The 25,369-nt window shown below is 44.1% G+C and overlaps 1 protein-coding gene across 3 annotated transcripts in view; it reads right to left on the bottom strand.

Annotated features, from left to right (window-relative positions):
* Nucleotides 1-118: 118 nt before the first annotated feature.
* Nucleotides 119-25,369, bottom strand: part of chchd7 (coiled-coil-helix-coiled-coil-helix domain containing 7) — a 37,207-nt gene continuing 11,956 nt past the window's right edge. For all 3 annotated transcript variants that reach the window (XM_049565847.1, XM_049565848.1, XM_049565849.1), the window contains 3 exons: nt 17,550-17,609; nt 17,345-17,443; nt 119-733 (listed from right to left, as the gene is read on the bottom strand). In XM_049565847.1, coding sequence (XP_049421804.1) covers nt 629-733; nt 17,345-17,443; nt 17,550-17,609 — 264 coding nt within the window. In that variant the 3' untranslated portion in view covers nt 119-628. The remainder of the gene's footprint in view (nt 734-17,344; nt 17,444-17,549; nt 17,610-25,369) is intronic.

The raw sequence follows: 25,369 nt of genomic DNA, 5'->3' as shown, positions 1-25,369 counted from the left end.
AGTGAGGTGTAATGGAGTCACACTTAGAATAACACAGGACAGAATTCATGTATGAGGATTAAACAAAAACAAAACATCACAAGAAGTATGATCTACAGAAACAGAAAGGGGTGGCAAATAAACCTAAATAATTAATTTTTATTAAGGACAGACAGATGATAGATGCCCATCACAATGTGCACACTTCACCATGTCGGTAAGTTGAGTTAGTGCCCAGCTTGCTTTAGATTTCATAGATGAAGTAGTCCTTGAAACAGATCATATATTTGAACCCGTGGGTTCAGTCATGTCTCCTTGAATATTCATGATGACAACAACACATAACAGGATCTCAGCAGGTGTGACTTCAGTGAAAAATCAGATTAGTGATACCATAATAATACATGTACAGGACTTTTTACTTTAAACCAAAACAAAAAATCTTCAAAAGCTCTTTAACTTTTTCAAGCTGTAACAGCTGATGTCATATTATTAATAAACCTCAACAAAGAATCTTGTATCTTGTCTCTGTGACAGGTCAGGCCTTGCATCACAGTATACACCTGGCCAATGCAATGTGGTGGCATCATCAGAATGTACTGGCTTGGGCCCACTGCTCTTCACAGTGTCCGTGTGACCCTGCTGACTCTCAGTAAGGTTTGCCTCCGATAGCAGTGAGCATCTCCTGCCTCTCTGCAGCAGTGGGCATGTCAGGTCTCACACCGTCTCTTCTCCTCTGCAGCATTATGTTGTGCTACAAGGAAACAAACACAAAATGCTTAGTTGGTATACACTCAAAAATACTTTACATATCACTAGTTACTAGCACTACTTACAAAAGATAGACTGGAAGCAGATGCAGCGGTTACACTAGAATTAGTCCAGGGGCCATGGGGCTAATTTTCACAAATTTTCACTTAAAGGGACCAAACAATTCTGGTATTTTTGACTTCCTCTATGTCTCTAGTTTACATTTTGGTATGATAAACCTGCCTATGTAGTAGCTTAATAAAATTTTTTGGATGATCTTTGGGTCCTCCCCAGAATTGAAAATAGTCAAAATTGAGGCTTTTCCAAAAGGGACAGTGTCTGCCTTATCACATGAATCTTGGGAAATAATTATCAGAATGTCACCAAATTTGGACTGAATGTTCACAGACAGTTGCTGCACACAGTGCAGCTAGGATTTCATCAGTACCTTGCTCCTTTTAAAAAAATGTATACACCTAAACACACATGAATTACAGGTGGACATGGACATATATGTGTTTGCCATTATTAATGTAAATAAGCCAATCACCCCAAAACTGCATTTATATGTGCCAAACAATGTCATCTTATCATAAAACTAGGTTATTAGATTATTCACCTCACCATCTGATGTCACCAGCCCCTGACAGGTAACTAGTGCAGCCAGAACTTCAAACAGACAAATAGAATGGGGCCCTATTAGTCCAGGGGCTAAAGGGATCGTTTTCACAACTTGGTAGGCCCCTATCATCCACGGGGACCAAACAATTTTGGCATTTTTATCACTCTCTAGTTTATATTTTGGTATGATAGCCCTGTCTATCTAGTAGCTTATTTATAGTTATCACTATGTAAGCAAATTTACACCCATGTAGGCAAAACACTACAAATAGGGCGAAAAATTAACTAATAGATATCCCCATGTAACTTGCCCAGTTCATCACTCATATTAAGACAAGTATTTTTTGTACTACAAATTTTCTGAAATATTTTATTTAAATATGCACCAATTTTGTTACAGTTTTTGCCCATTGCTTGAACATGTTTTGCAAAACTTGGCTCATTGTGTCAAAACTCTACACACAAACAAATAAGACACAACACTAGGAAAGAAACCATTCACATCTATGTCAAATTGAAACTCTGCTATCAAAACCTAACAATCCTTTGTCAAAATGTCACTCTGATGACAAAATGATACCCACTTGCATCATATGAATACACTTTCAGATCAGCAGCAACACACTAGTCTACTTTATATAAAACACTGCAGTCTTTCGTTTTCACTGTTTTTATTCAGTTCCACACAAGGCACGTTTTCACAACAACCAAAAAATGAAATACTCAATTCAAAATCATTACATTACAGTAGTGTATTTTACAGTACAGTAAATTCAATTAAAGCAAAAATAAAACAAAAATAAAACAAACAATACACTACTGTAAACACAGAAAAACACAATTGTGCGCAAGTGGGCTTATGGATCCTGCTGTCTGTTGGGGTCTGGCCACAGGATGTCATCAACATCACAAGCAATGTCTTCTCTCGCTAAGCATCGGGGAAAATATCCCCTTGTGTGCCGAATCCATCCCTGGATTGACCTTACCTCAGTGTCTCCGCAGGCCTGTTCCAATGGCTGCAGAAGAGGCATACGGGCATGTGGTTGGCGGTCATATACGTGCCATCTCCAAGCGGAAAAGAATTCCTCTATAGGATTTAGAAATGGCGAGTAAGGGGGTAAGTACACAACTTCAAATTGATCATGGTTGGTGAACCAGTTCTGGACAAGAGCAGCCCGATGGAAACTAACATTATCCCAGACAACAACAAACCTGGGCTGCTCTGGTCTATCCTGTACAACTGCATCATAAAATGCATCTAGAAATGTGATTATGTGTTGTGCATTATAGGGACCCAGTTTGGCATGATGGTGCAGTAGCCCTCGAAGACTTATGGCGGCACACAATGTGATATTTCCCCCGTGCTGCCCCGGGGCGTGCTCAATTGCCCTTTGGCCAATTATATTACGTCCCCGTCGCTTGTTTTTGCTAAGGTTGAATCCAGCCTCGTCAATGTAAATACATTCATGAGGCTGGGAAGCTCCATCCATGTCCAAGATTCTCTGTAACAAAAAAATACATATTGTGGATGGCTTTACTCAAAGTACACAACTACACTACTACACATACAGAACCGCCCCACCCCACCACACAGGTACCTGTGTAGCTTTCTGAGTGTATCTATGTGGTACTGATCCAGTGGTACATATTCAGCTGTTACTGGACTGCACCCACCCACCCAATCTCAAATGGGACCCTGTACAATTGCTTTATGGTCATGTTGTGCTTTACCAAGATGCGTCTGATAGTGGTAATGCTTACTCGATTTGCTGATCTGCAAGTATTTGTTGCTGTAGCTGGTGGAGACGGATTGCATTGTTTGCTCTGACAAGGTTCACTATGGCAAGTTCCTGCTGTTGGGTGAACAGGCGTTGGCATCCATCCCCAGTAGGCCTTCTAGCCATTCTGTAGAAAAATGCAACCACAAATTGTTATTGTTTGCTTCTTTTTTACAGTACTGTATATAACTGTACTTTACTGTATTTACCATACACAGTACTGAAACATCTCAACACGTTATCACGGTATGTTTCACAAAACTACCACTTTTGTTTGAAAAGGAGCATTAGCCACCCTGCAATACAGTACATGTGATATGGTAATGTGATATGGTACAGTACTGTAAATACTCTAGATATAGTCTGAGTAGTGTAGAGAGCTGAAGACATACCTGTTTTCCAGTCGGAATGTCCTTATTATGGATGAAACTGTGAAACGGCTTAGATTAGGGTGGAGTCTCTGCCCAGCTTCCCTCATGGTCAGGCCATGGTTTATGACATGGTCCACCAAAGTTGCTCTTATGTCATCCGAAATAATGGTCCTTGCATGGCCTCTTCGACCATGTCCTCCTCTCTCTCTCTCTGTCTTCCTCTTCCTCTGCCTCTAGCTCTCCCTGCCTCCATGCTTGCAAAGTTCTCAAAATGGCTTAACTGAGGCCTTTTTGTAGCTGGCTGATTGGTGTTCAGTTTTGTAAGTAAGTATTTTCAGGTGTGTGTCTAAGTATTTTCAATTAACTAATGTGTGTTGTATTTTGAATAGATTTGTTTTCCCAATGGTACCCTGAGATTTCATTTTTGAACTAAGTGTCTTATGTATGAAATAGTATGTAGTGTGCAGGAGCAAGTGTGCTGCAGAAAGGAGCAAGTGGGGTCAATTTTGGGGAGGACCCAAAGATCATCCAAAAATTTTTATTAAGCTACTACATAGGCAGGTCTATCATACCAAAATGTAAACTATAAACATAGAGGAAGTCAAAAATACCAAAACTGTTTGGTTCCTTTAAGTGATACCAAAATCTGCCTTGGTCCCTGGACTAAATAACATTTATAGAATAACTAATTTAAATAAAACTATTTTGGAACTTGAACTTAAACAGTGCATTTGAAGATATAACATACATACATACAAAGGCTAGGTGACTGGTTGGTTTAAATAAGTTAGTTTGTTTTATTTTTTTATTAAGTCAGCTTTCTTTAATGATTATAATTGATGGTGTTGTTTGTCAGTGCAGGTGTGTGCCTCCCTGGGAATGCAGACAGCTGGAGTGTGACCACAGTGAAAAATTTAAAGAATAAACGTCATATGGATATGGATATGGTTTGAAGCGTGTTTGAGGCAAACATTTCCGATAACTCAAGCATTGTAACATCCAAAACTCAAAATGAACTAAAAATTTTTTTTTGATGTAATCATTTCCAAAATTCACAATGTTTTTAGAAATGATTACATCAGTTTTTTTTTTCAGTTCATTTTGAGTTTTGGATGTTACAATGCTTGAGTTATCGGAAATGTTTGCCATCGGGTAAAAATGAACTACATGCGGATGGGGAGCAGGTGACAACAAAAATATGTTTTTTATTTTTCAGAATAAAACAAATGAAAAAGATGTGCAGTATATGTGTAATATTTTGACATCTAAATTGATAATATCAAGCTGTAATTCCTTTTATTTTGAAAGTCATTGACAGAAGCTGAACCTTTGACCCTGTCGTCACATTCATCACCAACGTCGAGGACTCCAGCCATCAAACTTTGCAGCCCAATTATGAGGTGGCAGCCTACACTGAGTTCAAGACACCCAAGGAGGATCCTTCTGAGGTTTTATGGTGGTGGAAGGAGCATGCTTAAATGATTCCTAACCTGGCAGTGATTGTGCACAATGTTTTCATCCTCCCAGCACCGAGCGCAGCCAGTGAGAGACACTTTTTTTTTCTGCTGGATTTGTAATTCAAGAATGGAGAACACAGCTTGACTGTAGCCTGTGTGTGCTTAATCATGGGTGTGGGTTGGGTCGCAGGACTTTTATTAAAGGGTACGGACTGGTGCAGGCAGTGCGGCTTTGACTTAGACATTATGACGGGTAACTGGTTGGTTCTGGTACTGAGCGGGTGTGGGTTTTCAAAAATAGACCTGTGCATAAATAACATTACTGGCCTCTTGTATCTGTTGAGGTAATGGTTTTTTGTCATTCTTTCAATTGGTTGTATGTCACCTGCAACCAAGGGAAAGAGTCTTTTTAAAAAGTGATATGAGAAGAATCTTCTCTACAACTTTAAACTGGCTTGTTCAAGGTATTTCAAAGTGTATTAACTTATTTATTTTCTTCTGTCCATCACAAATGATAATTGAAACTTGTATTACAGTGTTTGCATTATATTTGTGTCTCTGCATATTGAAGTTTCAGCCTTTGCAGCCTCAGTCTCCTTCACCGTGATAACATCAAATCCACTGCTGTCACTGTCCCTCATCACTCCTCATTTGAATGTTTAGCTGTAAAACTCACAGGCCCCAAACCCACTATCATTGTTACATCTACAGACCACCAAAACCCTCCACTGTTTTCCTCAATGAATTCTCATCACTACCAACATCTGTATGTGCAATGTCCCCCACTGTTATCCTCCTTGGCAATTTCAACATCCACATTGACGACCCATCCAGTATCTTTGCAAATGACTTCACATCACTCCTGGACTGTCTCGGCATCACACAACATGTCAACCTCCCAACCCATAACAAAGGCCACATACTGGACTTAATCTGCTGCACTGACATCACTCCCACTAACCTTGCTGTCACCGACTTCCCCATTTCTGACCACAAAGCTGTACTTTTTGACATTCACACCCAACTACACAAAGCCAAAGAACAACGGACCATCTCCTTCCGAAACATCAAACACATCAACACCACAGATCTCTCCACCCTGATCAGCTCCTACCCCAGCCCTCTCCCAGCCTCCTCCCCTGGTGGCCTGGTGACTCATTGTAACAACTGTCTCTCCTCGTCCCTCACCACCCTGGCTCCCCTGAAAATCCGCTCAGTTTCATTCACACACACTGCTCCCTGGTTCACCCCTGACCTCCGCCAGCTCAAAGCCACAGGCCGTCGACTAGAGCGACTGTACAAAAAGAGCGGATTCACTGTACACAGCCAAATGTCTTCGGACCACCTTCACCACTACAAGAACGCCCTCACCACTGCCAAATCTTCATACTACTACAACCTCATCAACACCAGTACAGGTCACAACAGTGTCCTCTTCTCAAAAGTCAGCCACCTACTTCAGCCTCCTAAAACCCTCCCTCCAGACATTTCCACTACTTTCCTGGACTTCTTCAGCTCCAAAATCAACACCATTCACCAACAACTGGCCTCATCTTGCACCTCCTCAAATGACCCACCCTGGATGATCACCACTGGCCAAACTCTCATCAGCTCCTTCACCGACTTCACCCCGGCAACAGAACACATAGGGTTGGGATTCTTTTTTGGAACCGGGTCCAAAGTTCCAGTTCTGGAACCGGTTCCACCACATTTGGCGTAACGGTTCCTGCAAACGATTCCTAGATTGTAAAAAAAAACAACAACAAAAACGTCACATGCATTTCCATTAGAGTGCGGCACGGCCGCATATTTCTGTCCGAACCTGACCGAGCCCAACATTATCTAATCACTATAGCACTGAGTTTGTGTCACACAGTTGTCATGGTTACAGGCTATTTAACAGGCCGGGCGTGCGCTGGGTGTTCAGCGGAGAGGGAGACCTCCGTGTTTGAGACAGGAGTGGGCGGCAGGAGCGGGCGGTGGGAGGTCCGACGCTTCCAGCGAGGGGAGCGGTAGAAATATAACAAAATAAGATAAAATAGGAGACACCTGTCTCCCTCTTTTATTTAATTTTAAGCGTTTAATCAAGGCGGAGGCTGGCAGTGGGAGGTCCGTTTCCAGCGAGGGGAGCGGTAGAAACAAACAGCCAATGTGTGTGTGTGTTCTGTTCAGGTGCTGTCACGTAAATAACAGTGCCCAAGCACGAATGCATATAAGTATTTTTTATTACATTGTTGTGGTTAATTTGAGGTAATAGTGTTACTGTAGAAATCAGAGAATCACTTTTTGTTGTTATATATTCTCAGAGAGATGATACAAGCTCTAAATCTGAAATACACACCACACACAAATGTGTATTTTCATTGAATTGTACTGTGCAACAGTTAGAATAAAGGTTTTGGATTTGTATGATTGCATTTGTGTTTATTAGGGATGCACCGAATATTCGGTAACCGAATATATTCGTCCGAATATTGCAAAAAACACACATTCGGTGGAATAAGTTAAAAGCAAGGCCGAATAATAGCGGCATGTTATGATAACGCAATCAAACGGCGTGCCGTGACGGACGGAATAAAATGTCGGCAGTGTGCCGATCCATCCGTCACGGCACTCGCATTTGCGACTAAAAATAGTTTTGAGCGAGCAAAATAGGCTTAAATCATTCAGCACGCTGTGCGAGCAGCCTACAGATTTCAACCAGCAGCAGAAACGAAAGGCGAATCCCATCGGTTGTGGGTTGAACGGGGGTCACAGACACAGACAGTAATGTATTCCTGTCAAATACGGCGGCCATCGGCTTACCGGGCGACAGAGAAGTGAGCTCCAATAATATCCTCTTCTTGGTGTCATGACTGCCCAGAAGTATCTGAACAGCCGAGCCAGCCGAACACAGGTATGTGATGTGTCAGAGGAGAAACAAGCCTTTCACATTTCTGTCTTTGTGTCAGTAACGGCCCACAAACCTCACCGCACTTTAGGGACTGTTCATCACTTATGAAGGGACTGTCAGGGGAAGAGGGTGGCTGGTTGATTTTTTATTTTATTTATTTATTTTATTTTGATTCCCCCCTATGTTAATCACTTATTGATGCTGTTTTTGAAGTATGAATAAGTCATTAAGTAATTTATTCCATTGAAATATCATTAATGTATTATAGAAAAGTGATTTATCTTTTCATAAATGACAAAAGGCACATCTGCCTCATTTTCGCTTGGTATCGTGATACTACTCAGAACCATGCTATTTTCATTGGTATCGCACAGTGGGTCCCAATTTTGGTACCGTGACAACACTAATCTGGAGGGGGTTCATCTGCAAAAACTAATGAAAAACTAAACAATGATATGTGGTATTTGGTACTCGGTATTCGGCCAAGCGTTTATTAATATTCGGCTTCAGCCACAAATTTTCATTTCGGTGCATCCGTATTGTTTATTATATACTTTTTTAAGTATAGCAAGTATAACGAATATAATGTAGGAAGCGGTAAGAGGAATCGGTAAGGAATTGGACCGTTAAGAAGGAATCGGTAAGGAATCGGAATCGTTAAAATCCTAACAAGTCCCAACCCGAAGAACACACCATCTCTGAACTCATCCGTAAAGCCAAAACCACCACCTGTCAGCTTGTTCCTCTTCCCACCTCCCTCGTCAAAGCCTGTCTGCCATCCATTTCCCCCATGATCACCAACATAATTAACTCCTCCCTCACCACTGGCATTGTACCCCCCACTCTCAAACTGGCTGCCATCACACCCATCCTGAAAAAACCCAGTGCTGACCCAGCTGACCTTAACTTCTACCGGCCCATCTCCAACCTTCCCTTCATCTCCATAACACTTGAAAGGGTGGTTGCCGCACAACTACAGTCCCACATCGACACAAACAACCTCCACGAACCCTTCCAATTACTCACTACTCACCATTCTCATCCTCCTGGACCTCAGCACAGCATTCAACACCATCTCCCACCCACGTCACCATCGCAACAGCATTACCCACATTTACACAGTATGTGAGCTGCCCTACCAGAGAGGAAAGAACACTGGAATTGCTGTATGCAAATGCCAAAGATGCCCCCACCCCTCCCCCCTCTGGGTAGGTCAGACCACAACCTGGTGCACCTCAACCCCTGCTATGTACCACTAGTCAAGAGCCAGCCTGCGACCATGAGGACAGTGAGGAGATGGTCGGAGGAGGCTTATGAGACACTGCAGGGCTGTTTTGGTGTGACAGACTGGCAGGCACTCTGTGAGCCACATGGGGAGGACATTGACGGGCTCACAGAATGCATCACGGACTACATCAGCTTCTGTGTGGACTCCACTGTCCCAGCCACGACTGTCCATTGTTACCCAAATAACAAACTGTGGGTAACAAAGGACATCAAAGCCATCCTCAACTCAAAGAAGAGGGCCTTCAGAGCTGGTAACAGGGAGGAGGTGAGAACAATACAGGGGAAGCTGAAGATGAAGATCAGGGAGGCTAAGGAGAGAGGTACAGGAGGAAGCTGGAGAGGAAACTCCAGTAGAACAACATGAGAGAGGTCTGGAGTGGAATGAGGACCATCACTGGCTTCAGGACCAACAACCACAGAGGAGTTGAAGGCAGCGTGGACAGCCCCCCCCCCCCCGACTCTTCTGCTGCCTGTCTTGGTCAACCATCTCCCACTCCGCCCTCCTCCCCCACTCCTCCCTCTCACACCTCAACACCCTCCAGCTTGACCCCCCCTCCTCCTCCTCCTCCTCACATCTCGTCCCCCCGTGGCCAGACTGACTGCTCTCTCCATCATGAGGACTACACCCCTCCCCCACGTGTCGTCACCTCCACAATGTGCTTCACTGCTGACCATGTGAGAAGACAGCTGAAGAGATTCCACTCAAATAAGGCTGCAGGCCCTGATGGTGTCAGCTCCAGGGTGCTCAAAGCCTGTGCCCCCCAGCTATGTGGAGTACTTTAGCATGTCTTCAACATGAGCCTGAGTCTCCAGAGGGTTCCCTTGCTGTTGAAAACATCCTGCCTCGTTCCTGTGCCAAAGACGTCAAGTCCCAGTGGCTCCAAGGACTACAGACCCACGGCACTGACCTCCCACATCATGAAGACCCTGGAGAGACTCGTCTTGGAGCAGCTCTGGCCCATGGTCAAGGCACTTTTGGACCCCCTCCAGTTCGCCTATCAGCCCCGACCTGGAGTTGAGGATGCCATCATTTACCTGCTCAACCGTGTCTACGCCCATTTGGATAAGCTGACGAGCACTGTGAGGGTCATGTTTTTTGACTTTTCTAGCGCGTTCAACACCATACGTCCAGCTCTACTGGGTGACAAGCTGACAGCAATGCAGGTGGATGCCCCCCTGGTGTCCTGGATTATAGACTACTTACCTGGCAGACCACAGTATGTGTGCTTGCAACGCTGTGTGTCAGACAGAGTGGTCAGCAATACCGGGGCCCCACAGGGGACTGTCCTCTCTCCCTTCATCTTCACCCTCTACACCACGGACTTCAGCTATTGCACTGAGACCTGCCATCTTCAGAAGTTTTCTGATGACTCTGCTATAGTTGGATGTATCACCAAGGGTGATGAGGATGAGTACAGGGCTGTTGTGGATAACTTTGTCACATGGTGTGAGCAGAACCATCTGCAGCTCAACGTGGCAAAGACAAAGGAACTAGCTGTGGATCTGAGGAGGACCAAGACACCGGTGACCCCTGTTTCCATCCAGGGGGTCAGTGTGGACATTGTAGAGGACTATAAGTACCTGGGGGTACACACTGACAATAAACTGGACTGGGTTAAGAACACTAACGCTCTCTACAGAAAGGGCCAGAGCCGTCTCTATTTTCTGAGGCGACTGAGGTCCTTCAACATCTGCCGGACTATGCTCAGGATTTTCTATGAGTCTGTGGTGGCCAGTGCTATCCTCTATGCTGTTGTGTACTGGGGCAGCAGGCTGAGGGATCCGCAAGGCCAGTGACATTGTGGGAACGGAGTGTGACTCTCTGATGGTGGTGTCAGAGAGGAGGATGCTGTCTAAGCTACGAACTATCTTGGACAATGTCTCACACCCACTCCACCATGTGCTGGTCAGGCACAAGAGTACTTTCAGTGGGAGACTCATACCACCAAGATGTACCACTGAGCGTCACAGGAAATCATTCCTGCCTGTGGCCATCAAACTGTACAACTCCTCCCTCTGAGTGGCCCTGAGACTTTTTCACACACTGCAATTATCTAATTTAACTTGTGCAATAACCCCATTCATCCCGACTGTATATATTCTGTTTGTGTAAATAATCTTGTTCAGTTTACAATATATGTATATATATATATATATATATATATATATATATATATATGTGTGTATATGTGTGTGTATATATATATATCTATATATATATATATATATATATATATATATATATATATATACATACATATATATATATATATAAATATATGTGTGTGTATATATATATATATATATATATATATATATATATATATATAAAGATACAGAGAAACAAATATATATATATATATATATATATATATATATATATATATATATACACATACATACATATATATATATATATATACATACATATATATATATATATATATATATATATACACAGTACAGGCCAAAAGTTTGGACACACCTTCTCATTCAATGCGTTTTCTTTATTTTCATGACTATTTACATTGTAAATTCTCACTGAAGGCATCAAAACTATGAATGAACACATGTGGAGTTATGTACTTAACAAAAAAGGTGAAATAACTGAAAACATGTTTTATATTCTAGTTTCTTCAAAATAGCCACCCTTTGCTCTGATTACTGCTTTGCACACTCTTGGCATTCTCTCCATGAGCTCCAAGAGGTAGTCACCTGAAATGGTTTTCCAACAGTCTTGAAGGAGTTCCAAGAGGTGTTTAGCACTTGTTGGCCCCTTTGCCTTCACTCTGCGGTCCAGCTCACCCCAAACCATCTCGATTGGGTTCAGGTCCGGTGACTGTGGAGGCCAGGTCATCTGCCGCAGCACTCCATCACTCTCCTTCTTGGTCAAATAGCCCTTACACAGCCTGGAGGTGTGTTTGGGGTCATTGTCCTGTTGAAAAAGAAATGATCGTCCAACTAAACGCAAAGCAGATGGGATGGCATGTCGCTGCAGGATGCTGTGGTAGCCATGCTGGTTCAGTGTGCCTTCAATTTTGAATAAATCCCCAACAGTGTCACCAGCAAAACACCCCCACACCATCACACCTCCTCCTCCATGCTTCACAGTGGGAACCAGGAATGTGGAATCCATCCGTTCACCTTTTCTGCGTCTCACAAAGACACGGCGGTTGGAACCAAAGATCTCAAATTTGGACTCATCAGACCAAAGCACAGATTTCCACTGGTCTAATGTCCATTCCTTGTGTTTCTTGGCCCAAACAAATCTCTTCTGCTTGTTGCCTCTCCTTAGCAGTGGTTTCCTAGCAGCTATTTGACCATGACGGCCTGATTCGTGCAGTCTCCTCTTAACAGTTGTTCTAGAGATGGGTCTGCTGCTAGAACTCTGTGTGGCATTCATCTGGTCTCTGATCTGAGCTGCTGTTAACTTGCGATTTCTGAGGCTGGTGACTCGGATGAACTTATCCTCAGAAGCAGAGGTGACTCTTGGTCTTCCTTTCCTGGGTCGGTCCTCATGTGTGCCAGTTTCGTTGTAGCGCTTGATGGTTTTTGCGACTCCACTTGGGGACACATTTAAAGTTTTTGCAATTATCCGGACTGACTGACCTTCATTTCTTAAAGTAATGATGGCCACTGGTTTTTCTTTAGTTAGCTGATTGGTTCTTGCCATAAAATGAATTTTAACAGTTGTCCAATAGGGCTGTCGGCTGTGTATTAACCTGACTTCTGCACAACACAACTGATGGTCCCAACCCCATTGATAAAGCAAGAAATTCCACTAATTAACCCTGATAAGGCACACCTGTGAAGTGGAAACCATTTCAGGTGACTACCTCTTGAAGCTCATGGAGAGAATGCCAAGAGTGTGCAAAGCAGTAATCAGAGCAAAGGGTGGCTATTTTGAAGAAACTAGAATATAAAACATGTTTTCAGTTATTTCACCTTTTTTTGTTAAGTATATAACTCCACATGTGTTCATTCATAGTTTTGATGCCTTCAGTGAGAATCTACAATGTAAATAATCATGAAAATAAAGAAAACGCATTGAATGAGAAGGTGTGTCCAAACTTTTGGCCTGTACTCTATGTATGTATGTATCCTCCGAGAACCGTCACCTTATCGTGGTGGAGGAGTTTGAGTGCCCTAATGACCCTAGGAGCTATGCTGTCGGGGGCATTTTGCCCCTGGTAGGGTTTCCCATGGCAGATTGGTTCTGGGCGAAGGGTCAGACAAAGAACGGTTCAAAAGACCCTTCATGATGGTTATGATCAAGGATACGTGTACCCGGCCCAGAGGGTTACCGGGGCCCCGCCCTGTAGCCAGGCCTGGGGTTGGGGCCCGTGGGCGAGCACCTGGTGGTCGGGCCTTCGCCCATGGGGTCCGGCCGGGCCCAGCCCGAACCGGCTACATGGGCTTGTCCCCCTGCAGGCCCACCACCCGTAGAGGGATCCAGAAGGGTTCGGTGCAATGTGGATTGGGCAGCAGACCAAGGCGGGGGCCTTGGCGGTCCGATCCTCGGTTACAGAAGTTGGCTCTTGGGACATGGAATGTCACCTCTCTGGCAGGGAAGGAGCCGGAGCTTGTGGAAGAGGCTGAGCGCTACCGGCTAGATATAGTCGGCCTCACCTCGACACATAGTTCCGGCTCTGGAACCCTAGTCCTTGAGAGGGGTTGGACTCTCTCCTTCGCTGGAGTTGCTCCGGGTGAGAGGCGGAGGGCCGGGGTGGGCTTTCTGATAGCCCCCAGACTCTCTGCCTGTACGTTGGGGTTAACCCCAGTGGACGAAAGGGTTGCTTCCCTGCGCCTTCGGGTCGGGGAACGGGTCCTGACTGTTGTCTGTGCTTATGCACCGAACAACAGTTCAGAGTACCCACCCTTTTTGGAGTCCCTGGGACAGGTGCTGGACAGTGCCCCAACCGGGGACTCCATTGTTCTGCTGGTGGACTTCAACGCTCACGTGGGCAATGACAGCGGGACCTGGAGGGGCGTGATTGGGAGGAACGGCCTGCCCGATCTGAACCCGAGTGGTGTTCAGTTATTGGACTTCTGTGCGGGTCGCAGTTTGGCCATAACTAGCACCATGTTCAAACATAAGGATGTCCATTGGTGCACGTGGCACCAGGACAGCCTGGTCGCAGGTCAATGATCGACTTTGTAGTCGTATCATTTGACCTGCGGCCATATGTTCTGGACACTCGGGTGAAGAGAGGAGCAGAGCTGTCAACTGATCACCACCTGGTGGTGAGTTGGATCAGATGGTGGGGGAAGACGACGCGCAGACCTGGCAGGCCCAAACGAACAGTGAGGGTCTGCTGGGAACGCCTGGTGGAAGAACCTGTCCAGATGATCTTCAACTCCCACCTCCGGGAGAGCTTCGACCACGTCCCGAGGGCGGAGGGGGACATTGAGTCCGAATGGGCCTTGTTCCACTCTGCCATTGTTGAGGCGGCGGTCGCGAGCTGTGGCTGCAAGGCCACTGGTGCCAGTCGCGGCGGTAATCCCCGAACCCGCTGGTGGACACCAGAGGTGAGGGGAGCCGTCAGGCTGAAGAAGGAGGCCTACAGGGCATGGTTGGTCTGTGGGTCTCCGGAAGACAGCACAGCGGCGGCAGTCGTGGAGGCAAAAACTCGGGCGTGGGAGGAGTTCGGTGAGGCCATGGAGGAAGACCATCGATCGGCTCCAAAGAGGTTCTGGCAAACCGTCCGGCGCCTCAGGGGGGGAAGGCGGCAACTTGCTCACACTGTTTACAGTGGGGGCAGGGAGCTGCTGACGTCAACTGGGGACATTGTCGGGCGGTGGAAGGAATACTTTGAGGAGCTCCTCAATCCCACCAACACATATTCCAGTGAGGAAACAGAGACGGGGGTCTCAGGGGCAGGTCGTCCAATTTCTGGGGCAGAAGTCGCCGAGGTGGTGAAACAACTCCGAGGCAGCGGAGCCCCGGGGGTGGATGAGATTCGTCCCGGATATCTCAAGGCTCTGGATGTTGTAGGGCTGTCTTGGCTGACACGCCTCTGCAGCATTGCGTGGACATCGGGGGCAGTGCCTCTGGAGTGGCAGACCGGGGTGGTCCCCATTTTCAAGAAAGGGGACCAGAGGGTGTGTTCCAACTACAGGGGGATCACACTCCTCAGCCTACCCGGTAAGGTCTACTCCAGGGTGCTGGAGAAGAGGGTCCGGTCGATAGTTGAACCTCGGATCGAGGAGGAGCAATGTGGTTTTCGTCCCGGACGCGGAACCGTGGACCAGCTCTTTACCCTCGCCAGGGTGCTGGCAGTTCGCCCAACCAGTCCACATGTGTTTTGTGGATTTGGAGAAGGCTTACGACCGTGTCCCCAGGGGCATCCTGTGGGGGGTGCTCCGGGAGTATGGGGTGGGTGGCCCCTTGCTAAGGGCCATCCAGTCCCTGTATCGAAGGAGCATGAGTCTGGTTCGTGTGGCTGGCAGTAAGTCGGACCTGTTCCCGGTGAGGGTTGGACTCCACCAGGGCTGCCCTTTGTCACCGGTTCTGTTCATAACTTTTATGGACAGAATTTCTAGGCGCAGCCAAGTGGTGGAGGGTGTCAGGTTCGGTGATGGGAGAATCTCGTCCCTGCTTTTTGCGGATGACGTGGTCCTCCTAGCTCCATCGAACAGTGACCTCCAGCTCTCACTGGGGCGGTTCGCAGCCGAGTGTGAAGTGGCTGGGATGAGAATCAGCACCTCCAAGTCCGAGGCCATGGTCCTCAGCCAGAAAAGGGTGGATTGCCCACTCCAGGTCAGGGGGGAGGTCCTTCCTCAGGTGGAGGAGTTTAAGTATCTCGGGATCTTGTTCACGAGTGAGGGTAGGATGGAGCGGGAGATTGACAGGTGGATTGGGGCGGCGTCAGCAGTGATGCGGGCGCTTAACCGGTCCGTTGTGGTGAAAAGGGAGCTTAGCCAGAAAGCAAAGCTCTCGATTTACCGGTCGATCTACGTTCCAACCCTCACCTATGGTCACGAGCTCTGGGTAGTGACCGAAAGAATGAGATTGCGAATACAAGCGGCCGAAATGAGTTTCCTCCGCAGGGTGGATGGGCTCAGCCTTAGGGATAGGGTGAGGAGCTCAGACATTCGGGAGGGACTCGGAGTAGAGCCGCTGCTCCTCCACATCGAGAGGAGCCAGCTGAGGTGGTTTGGGCATCTGGTAAGGATGCCTTCCGGACGCCTCCCTTGGGAGGTGTTTCGGGCATGTCCAACCGGGAGGAGACCTCGGGGCCGCCCCAGGACACGCTGGAGGGACTACATCACCCGGCTGGCCTGGGAACGCCTCGGGGTTCCCGCGGAAGAGCTGATGGAAGTGGCTGGGGAGAGGACTGTCTGGGCTTCCTTGCTGAGGCTGCTGCCCCCGCGACCCGGACCCGGATAAGCGGAGGACGACGAGTACGAGTACGATATATATATATATATATATACATATATATTTATTTATGTTTATGTTTGTTAATAATTCCTGTTTATTTAACTATAAATTAAATAAATAATTAATATATAATTAAATTAAATAAATAATAAATAAATAATTAAATATATAAATAAATACACCCCCTCCCGCACCATCCACTCAACCTCTGCTGGTCTCCTCACCATTCCCACCTCACGCCTCAGTACCATGGGTGCCCAAGCCTTCAGCTGCAGACTCTGGAACCCCCCCCACATAAGACAGTCAGACTCCATCACATCATTCAAATCCCAACTCAAAACCCACCTGTTCAAACTGGCATATTCACTCTAACTGGACACTGTGCACTACACTTTTTATGTTGATGTTTTGTTTTAACAATGTCTTTTATCCTCTATGCTCTGTAAGGCGACCTTGGGTGACGTGAAAGGCACCTCCAAGTAAAATGTATTATTATTATCATTATTATTATTATTATTATTATTAATATTATAAAATTATCATCACATTTATGTGACAAGGTGCATGTCTGACAGAGGTTTCAAAGTAAAGATATCTCTACCACTGCTTTTTCCATTTTGACAACTTTACTAAATCTGGCTCTTGTAAGCCCGACAGCTTTATGGAAGTGCAATTTTCACAAAGTGAGTTTCAATATTTAAATTTGATAACTTTTTTTATTCCTAAATCAGAAGAAAACAGGGGCAGTTATGCTTGCTTTTAAAGATCTCTGACTGCTTTTTCCTGTCAGTTTGTTCTCTTTGAAGCTGGAAACATACACTCACCCAGTATTTCCTGCAGTTTTTGTATCTCTGGAAATAGGCTGAACACATGCTCTTATCATAGTTTGAGGCATCCAAACACTTCTGGGAGGCATCACTCTCCTGAAAAAGAGAAGAAATTCAAACAAGGAAACAGGATTAGAAACTCAGAGACACTGTCACATTCCAGCAGCAGTCCCATGTTTTGGCACAGAGTCGCAAAGCTTACATCGATGCATGGGTTCACGTCCTGACTCCGAACTTTTCGTGCATTTTTATCCATTCGGATCTGTGTACAAATGGACAGTATAAACAGGTTCAGTTTTTGCACATTGTGATGGTGTGTACTTATTACAAGTCACTCATCACATGTTACTGTGATGAATGACTTAAACATACCGTGTAATTATACTATTTTCATTATTTATATCTGAATAAAATCAGCAGATATCTTGTGATGAAGTCATCTTTCAAATATGGAAAAAAATAAAACTGAAGCTACAGAAAGTGTTACTGATCATTCGAAAAACTGAAACCAATGCATGAAAACTGTCAGCTGATGCACCACTACATGAATATAAAGACAAATGATTTTATCTCTTTGTTGTTCATGGAAGGGGATTATATGGAGAACTAACCACTTTGTTATTTTAATTACAAAAACTTAATTGATCCCCAGAGAAACATTGAGATAATAAATTGGGATTATTGTGGGATCAGATGGATTTACAATAAAAATACAGCTAGCCTATAAATAATAAAACATAGATTTTTCAATGGAACATAGTTTGCTTAGCAGTAAAAATTAAAAGAAATGAGGGACTTCCTAGTGGCTTTGAGTTTATGGTGCTGACCAAGTACTATGTCATTTCCCATGTCTTCCCTTATTTCATGTTATCTCCCTACTGTAATTCCTCTGATGACATCATAAAATGCCCAAAGATACTTTAAAATTTAAATGAGGTCTGTCTTGCAGTTGTATGCCTCAGTGAAACTGTCAAGTTTCAGTTACAGTTTATCAGTGACTGTGTTTACAAGGTCTTTAGTATCCCGGTTTTGATTGGGTTTTTTTAAGTATCCCATTTTTGTGTTTGTGCATGTAAACACCATATCCCGAATTCAGAAACCGGGTTATGCCCTTTTCCCGGTTTCAAGAAGCCCGGTTTTGCCACCTGGAGTACTCCAATATAAGCCGGGATACTGGAGCATGTATACGCCTTATCCCGGTTTCATGAATGGTTCAACTACGTCACACAGCCGGCTGAAGGATGCCCTACTCATTCTGAAGTTTTCTCTCTACTCTGAATCTGTAAACTCCATGAGAACGATCCTATCCCACCAGTCACAGCTACGTATTTTCATCCACTGTTGCCTTGTACTGCGTGGTGGCAGTGACAGCCGAATACTAGAGCTTGAGATTCTCTGCGCGCCCGGCCTAATAATGTCAAAATATTATTTACAGACTGATTTAACAGACGATCACTGCTGCCACGATCACTGGAAAGTCTGGGCGAGAGGCTTCCACAGAGGAGCGCCCAGTTTGCACCAGCTTTAAACACGTTATTTACTTCACTCAAACTGCGTGTGGCTATTAGCCAGTTAGTGAATTAGACCTTGTTTATCAGTGAGAATCATTTGCATAGAAATGTCCAATTTTTTTTACAATATTTATTCACAGCCCTTCACCACCTGGATCCTAAAATAAACACCTGTTTTATTACATAATCATGCTTCCGTGTTGCGCCATTCATTAAGATCCTATGTTTCTGTCATTCAAATAACAAGACTTGTGGTTTAATACTCTTAATTATAACAGCCAACTTATTGAAAAATGTCGGGTTTAAATCGGGCTCGGGTCCATAATTACAGTTAATTGGACGGGCCGGGCCGGTCCCGGACATAACGTGCACAATGTGCATAACGAGCTGGATTTTTTGGGCCCGATCTAAGCTCTACCAAATACCTATCAAAGTTGGTGACGTATTCAATATTTGTTGTCGCTCTCTCCTCCCATTGCTGAAGATGAAGTGGATGAGCCATAGCTGTAATGCAACGTGAGTGTTTACTAATGCTAAGCCCGCTAGAAGCCACAGAGGTGTCATTTTTGTTTTACTTCTAAATATAATAAATATATCACATTTCCCGCTCAATCTGTTGTAAACAAAAGACGTAAAAGATGTAACACACGCCTGCGCAGATAGGATGCAGTGATCAGAAAACGGGTTACTGGTATTTATCATGTATACAGGGATATGAATAACCGGGTTTCTCTGTGTTCCATGTAAACATCATATCCCGGATATGCTCAAAACCGGGATAAGCCTCAAAACCGGGATACTAAAGACCTTGTAAACACAGTCAGTGTCTGTCCAGACTCATGTGTGGCCATGGACAGTTGACAGTGCTTCAAATATGGATGCTGCTGCAAAGAAGCAACATATTCTAAAACACTGACGCTTCAAACACATCTTCAACCTGGCAGCACAGATCTATACCATCACCACAGATTCAAGATTAGGGTCATTAATTCGGTATCTGACCAAATGTCTCCCCTTTTCTTCCCGAGTTATCATGTTCTGCAAAATAAGTGTTTTTGCAGAACATTATGATGTCACAGCAAAGCTCAACTTTGACCTTTTGGTTATAAAATATCATCACTTCATCATTTTTCCTATGAGACTTTTGTTTGAACTTTTGTCATTATCACTGTATGAATTATTAAGCTATGGCCAAAAAAACTGTTTTTTGAAGTCACAGTGACCTTTGACCTCCAAATTCTAATCAGTTCATCGTTGTGTCCAAGTGGATGTTTGTGCCAAATTTGAAGAATTTCCCTCAAGGTGTCTTGAGGTATCACGTTCATGAGAATGGGATGGATGGATGTATGGAGAAACATATGGACAAACGAGCAACCCAAAACCAAAATGCCTCCAGGTGCAGCTATCACCAGCGCCAAGGCATAAAAATGAAGCCAAGTTATCTAATCTTTTTGTGATGGCAATGAAAAAACACAGGTAAAGTATTACACTGACTAATTATCTTTTAATTTATTGATAACTTCATTTTTATTTAAATAAAATGACAAATGGCAAATCCCTACCCTCAGTTCTCAGAGCCCAGAAATGACATCTTTAAACCTTCAAACCCAAGGTATTTAGGCAAAGTGTTTCATCCATAACCATATGAAAGGGAGAAAAGCAACTATGTCCTATTTCTGAAGCTGTAATCCGCAAATGGTTGGTGTTCTGCGACTTTTCATGATATTCCCTTTAAATGTTCTTAAAGTTAAGAAACACAAAACACATTCCATTCCACATTGTTTGTTAATGCAATATTCTGTTTCTGCATGTGCACTTGCACATTACTGAAGCTGTATGATGATGTGCATGAATAATGATTACATATATCGTCTGAATCACATCGAAATAATTAAAATCCAAGATACCATATTTTTTCTAAGGTGCACAATTTAATTAAATGGAAATATTATAGATGTGTTGTGAATTGTTGTACACATGTCTCCCAAAACTTTAGCCTGTCTCCATTTTATCTGCACAAGTTTGTAATGATGGAACCACGAAATAATCTCTAATTACTTTTTCTACTTACTAATTAGAATAACTAGAAGTTTCAGAACTAGTTTACTTGAGAGCCAGCTGCAAAAAGTACATTCTGATTGATGCTTTCTGATTTTTGAGGACAATACTAATTTTGACATCTGAGAGTAAAAACTAGGCCTATCTGATAACCAGTGTTGTAAGGTAACAAAGTAATAATATCCCATTACAGTACCTAAGTATTTTTTGAAAGTATCTGTACTTTACTTGAGTTTTTACATTTCTTTCAACTTTTGCTTTTACTCCACTACATTTCCTAAATAAAATGATACTTTTACTTCAATACATTTCCCCTAAGCATCTTCGTTATTACCCAAAAGGTAAGGCAGAAGGGACGAATGGACAAATGAATTAATGTGAGGGAAGAAAAAAAGAGCATTTTGGTCTATAAATCATTTAAGTTGTGAAGAAGACCTTGTTTTCCCTCAAGTGTGACTTACCTTTCATTTAAGGTTTACATGTCATGAAGAAATAAACGTCAGAATCCTCAGAATTTTGACCGCTTGCTTTTAATTAGCAACATTTACTTGTATTTTTAATTCTTAATTACATATAATTAGGGATGTCCCGATCCAGCTTTTTCACTTCTGATCCGATAACGATATTACAGCCTTGAGGTTTGGCCGATACCGATACCAATCCGATCCAAGCGCGAATTATACATATTCACTTATTTTGTTGTCAGTCATGTTAGAAAAGGTTTGATCAAGCGATATTACTCTAACAAGAACAACTACTTAATCGGGTTAGTTAGAATGATCCACAACAGTTGGTATGAGAAACTGACCCGTTCATTGTTAACAGGGTTAAATAAACAAACTTTAAACTTGAACATTAACATTAAATAAAAAATATAGCTGGTTTGCTTTGGCTGCTTTGGCCCCTTAAATAGAAAATAAATCAGCACAAGAAATCTTTAAAATGTCTAACATTGAAATTAAAATAGCAGCAAGACTCCACACACTTGTGCTTTGGCCCCCTAATAAATAAAAAATAGATGAATACCACAAGACATTGTTGACATTTAACAAACAATGCAGCCTTTCCTTTTCAGTTATTTTAGTAATGTCAGTGCCAGCCTGTTTGAACAAGCAATAGTCCATCCATGGCTCCAGTTTCACTAATTGTGCCCAAAACAATGCCATCAGTAGGGCCGTAACGGTACATGTATTTGTGTCGAACCGTTCAGTACGCGACTTTCGGTTCGGCACGACCCTGTACCGAATTATTGGGCGCAGGATATTATTTTATTTTATTTTGTTTTATTTTAATTCCGTTTTTGCGAGCCGAACCATTTAAAATATCTAGTTAACCGGTAGCCGAATATATTCAGCCAAATATTGCAAAAAGACACACATTCGGTATTCGGTGGAATAAGTTAAAAGCAAGGCCGAATAATAGCGGATTGATAATGCAATCAAACAGCGTGCCGTGACGGGCGGAATAAAATGTAGGTAGTGTGGCGATCCGTCCGTCACAGCACTTGCATTTGCGACTAATAATAGTTTTGAGCGAGCAAAATAGGCTTAAATCATTCAGCACGCTGTGTGAGCAGCCTACAGATTTCAACCAGCAGCAGAAATGAAAGGCGAATCCCACCGATTGTGGGTTGAACGGGGGTCACAGACACAGACAGTAACGTTAATGCATTCCTGTCAAATACGGCGGCCTTTGGCTTACTGGGCGACAGAGAAGTCGGTTCCAATAATATCCTCTTCTTGGTGTCATGACTGCCCAGAAGTACCTGAACAGTCGAGCCAGCCTAACACAGGTATGTGATGTGTCAGAGGAGAAACGAGCCTTTCACATTTCTCTCTTTGTGGCAGTAACGGTCCACAAACCTCACCGCACTTTAGGGACTGTTCATTACTTATGAAGGGACTGTCAGGGGAGGAAGGTGGCTGGTTGATTTTTATTTTATTTATTTATTTTATTTTGATCCCCCCTATTCCTATAAGTAATTTATTCCATTGAAATATCTTTGATGTATTATAGAAAAGTGATTTATCTTTTCATAAATGACAAAAGGCACATCTGCCTCATTTTCACTGTGGTATCGTGATACTACTCAGAACCATGATATTTTCATTGGTATCGCACAGCGGGTCCCAATTTTGGTACCGTAACAACACTAATCTGGAGGGGGTTCATCTGCAAAAACTAATGAAAAACTAAACAGTGATATTTGGTATTCAGTACTCGGTATTTGGCCAACCGTTTAATAATATTCGGCTTCAGCTTCGGCCACAAATTTTCATTTCGGTGCATCCCTACTTTGGTTTCAGGGTAAAATACAAAGATGGAAATAAACAAGTGGACAAGACAAAAGCAGTGTGCCGACACTGCAGAACAGCGGTCGGGTATGTACTTGGAAACAAGTCTAACATGCTAACGCATCTAAAGCGACACCACCCGAGTTTGAACGTTAACCGGCACGACTAGAAAAAGCAATCTGGTGCAAACTATGATGTCGTCGTTTAAAAAGAAAGAGCGTTTCCCTGACCATTGCGCTAAAGAAATAACCAACGCCATTGGAGTTGAGTAAAATTGTTTAAGCTGCACTTTAGATATAAGCATGTTTTGTTTACTGCACTTTAACAAAGTGGGAAAGCTAAGTAAGTAGGGATGTAACGATGCATCGTGACTCGATTTAAAATCGATACAAATGCGTGACGATTCGCACCGGTTGACAGAAAAAATGAATCGATTTGCGAATAGGAGAGAAGTAGGATATGTTCCTTTTTTTTTAATAGGTCACGTTATCTTTAAAAAAAGTCACTGGTTGGTGACTCATTCAAGTCATGTGACTTACGTCACTACGCAGGTACGGGCACAGAACGAGGGAAGAAATGGCGACAGAAGGCAGCGACTTTGTCATAGAGGATGCACAGCGCGGTCTTAAGTCACCTGTGTGGCAGCATTTTGGATTCCCCATATACACAAAGACAACCGGTGAGAAATGGACAGACAAAACCAAAACAGCATGTAAATATTGCAGAAGACTGCTACCATATAACGGCAACACGAGCAACATGCAGCAGCATATTAGCCGCCACCACAGTGAGAAGCAAAGTAAAGTTACGCCACCTCAGCGAAAATTGCCGAGGGGGCAAACCACCCTGACGGGAGGCTTTGCAGCTCCTCTCCCTCATCACAACGCAAGAGCGCAAGAAATCACCAAGGCAATTGGTTATTTTATTGGAAAAGATTTGAGGCCGTTTTCCGTTGTTGAAAACGAGGGCTTTCGGCTGTTGGTGAACACGCTAGAGCCAAGATACCGCATCCCGTCACGACAGCACTTCAGCCAGGTGGTGGTGCCAAAACTCTACCAGGAGGTAAGAGCTGATGTGGTTGAGATTCTCCGGGAGGCTGATACTGTGTCTATCACAACCGACGGGTGGACATCTAGAGCCACGCAGAGTTATATCACTATAACTGCTCATGTGATCAATGCGGAGTGGGAGTTGGCTGGCTTTGTGCTTCAGATGCGACCTCTTTTGGAGTCACATACGGGGGCTAACATAGCCGAAGTGCTAAAGGAGGCGGTGGCGGAATGGCAGCTGGCAAGGCAACAACAAGGCATCGCAGTAGTCACCGACAACGCGAGAAATATGGATGTGGCAGTGAGGGAAGCCGGGCTGGCACCGCACATCAAGTGTTTCGCCCACACTTTAAATTTAGCCATCCAGGCTGGTTTGAGTGTGCCGCGCGTCTCGCGCTTGCTGGGTCGCATCCGGCGGATTGTGAACTTCTTCCACAGGAGCCCAACAGCCACTGCTGTGTTGGCTGCGAAGCAAAAACTACTGCTCGGCCCGGACATCAATGAGCACAAGCTAATTGTGGACGTTACAACACGCTGGAATAGCAGCCTGGACATGCTGCAACGGTATCTCGACCTGCAACCGGCTGTGGCTGCTGCTTTGCTTAGCCCCGAAGTCTGTCGCAACGCCCGCGAGATCGACACACTGGACAACTTGGACATCCGTGATGCAGAGGACATCATGAAACTTCTCAAACCTTTAAAGACAGTGACCACCGTGCTAAGTGATGAACAAAACCCAACAGTGTCTCTAATTGTGCCCTTAAAGCACAATTGAGCAGAGCATGTTGCCTGTGGAAGAGGACTCCACCACTGTGAGCATGATGAAGAAAGCAATCTTCAACAGTTTATCAGACAGATACACTGGGCCTGGGGACAACCATCTGCTGGACTGCACTGCCTTAGACCCCAGATTCCGCTCTCTACCTCATCTTACTGAAGGGTGTGTTCCAGAGGGTGAAGGAGAAAGCTGTGCAGATGTACAACCAGGTACTTATTTTACTTAATTAATAGTAGTACTAGTGTTGCTTTTGCATTAAGGCCAGGTCTGTGTGTCATACTTATTTTCATACTGATCTTTGTCCTTGTTGTTGTCTCGTTTTTCCTGTGTTT

The sequence above is a fragment of the Epinephelus fuscoguttatus genome, linkage group LG21 (assembly GCF_011397635.1).
Source record: "Epinephelus fuscoguttatus linkage group LG21, E.fuscoguttatus.final_Chr_v1".
Taxonomy (NCBI): Eukaryota; Metazoa; Chordata; class Actinopteri; order Perciformes; family Serranidae; genus Epinephelus; species Epinephelus fuscoguttatus.
Note: the sequence above shows the minus strand (reverse complement) of the source record. Positions and strands in the feature narration are given on the sequence as shown.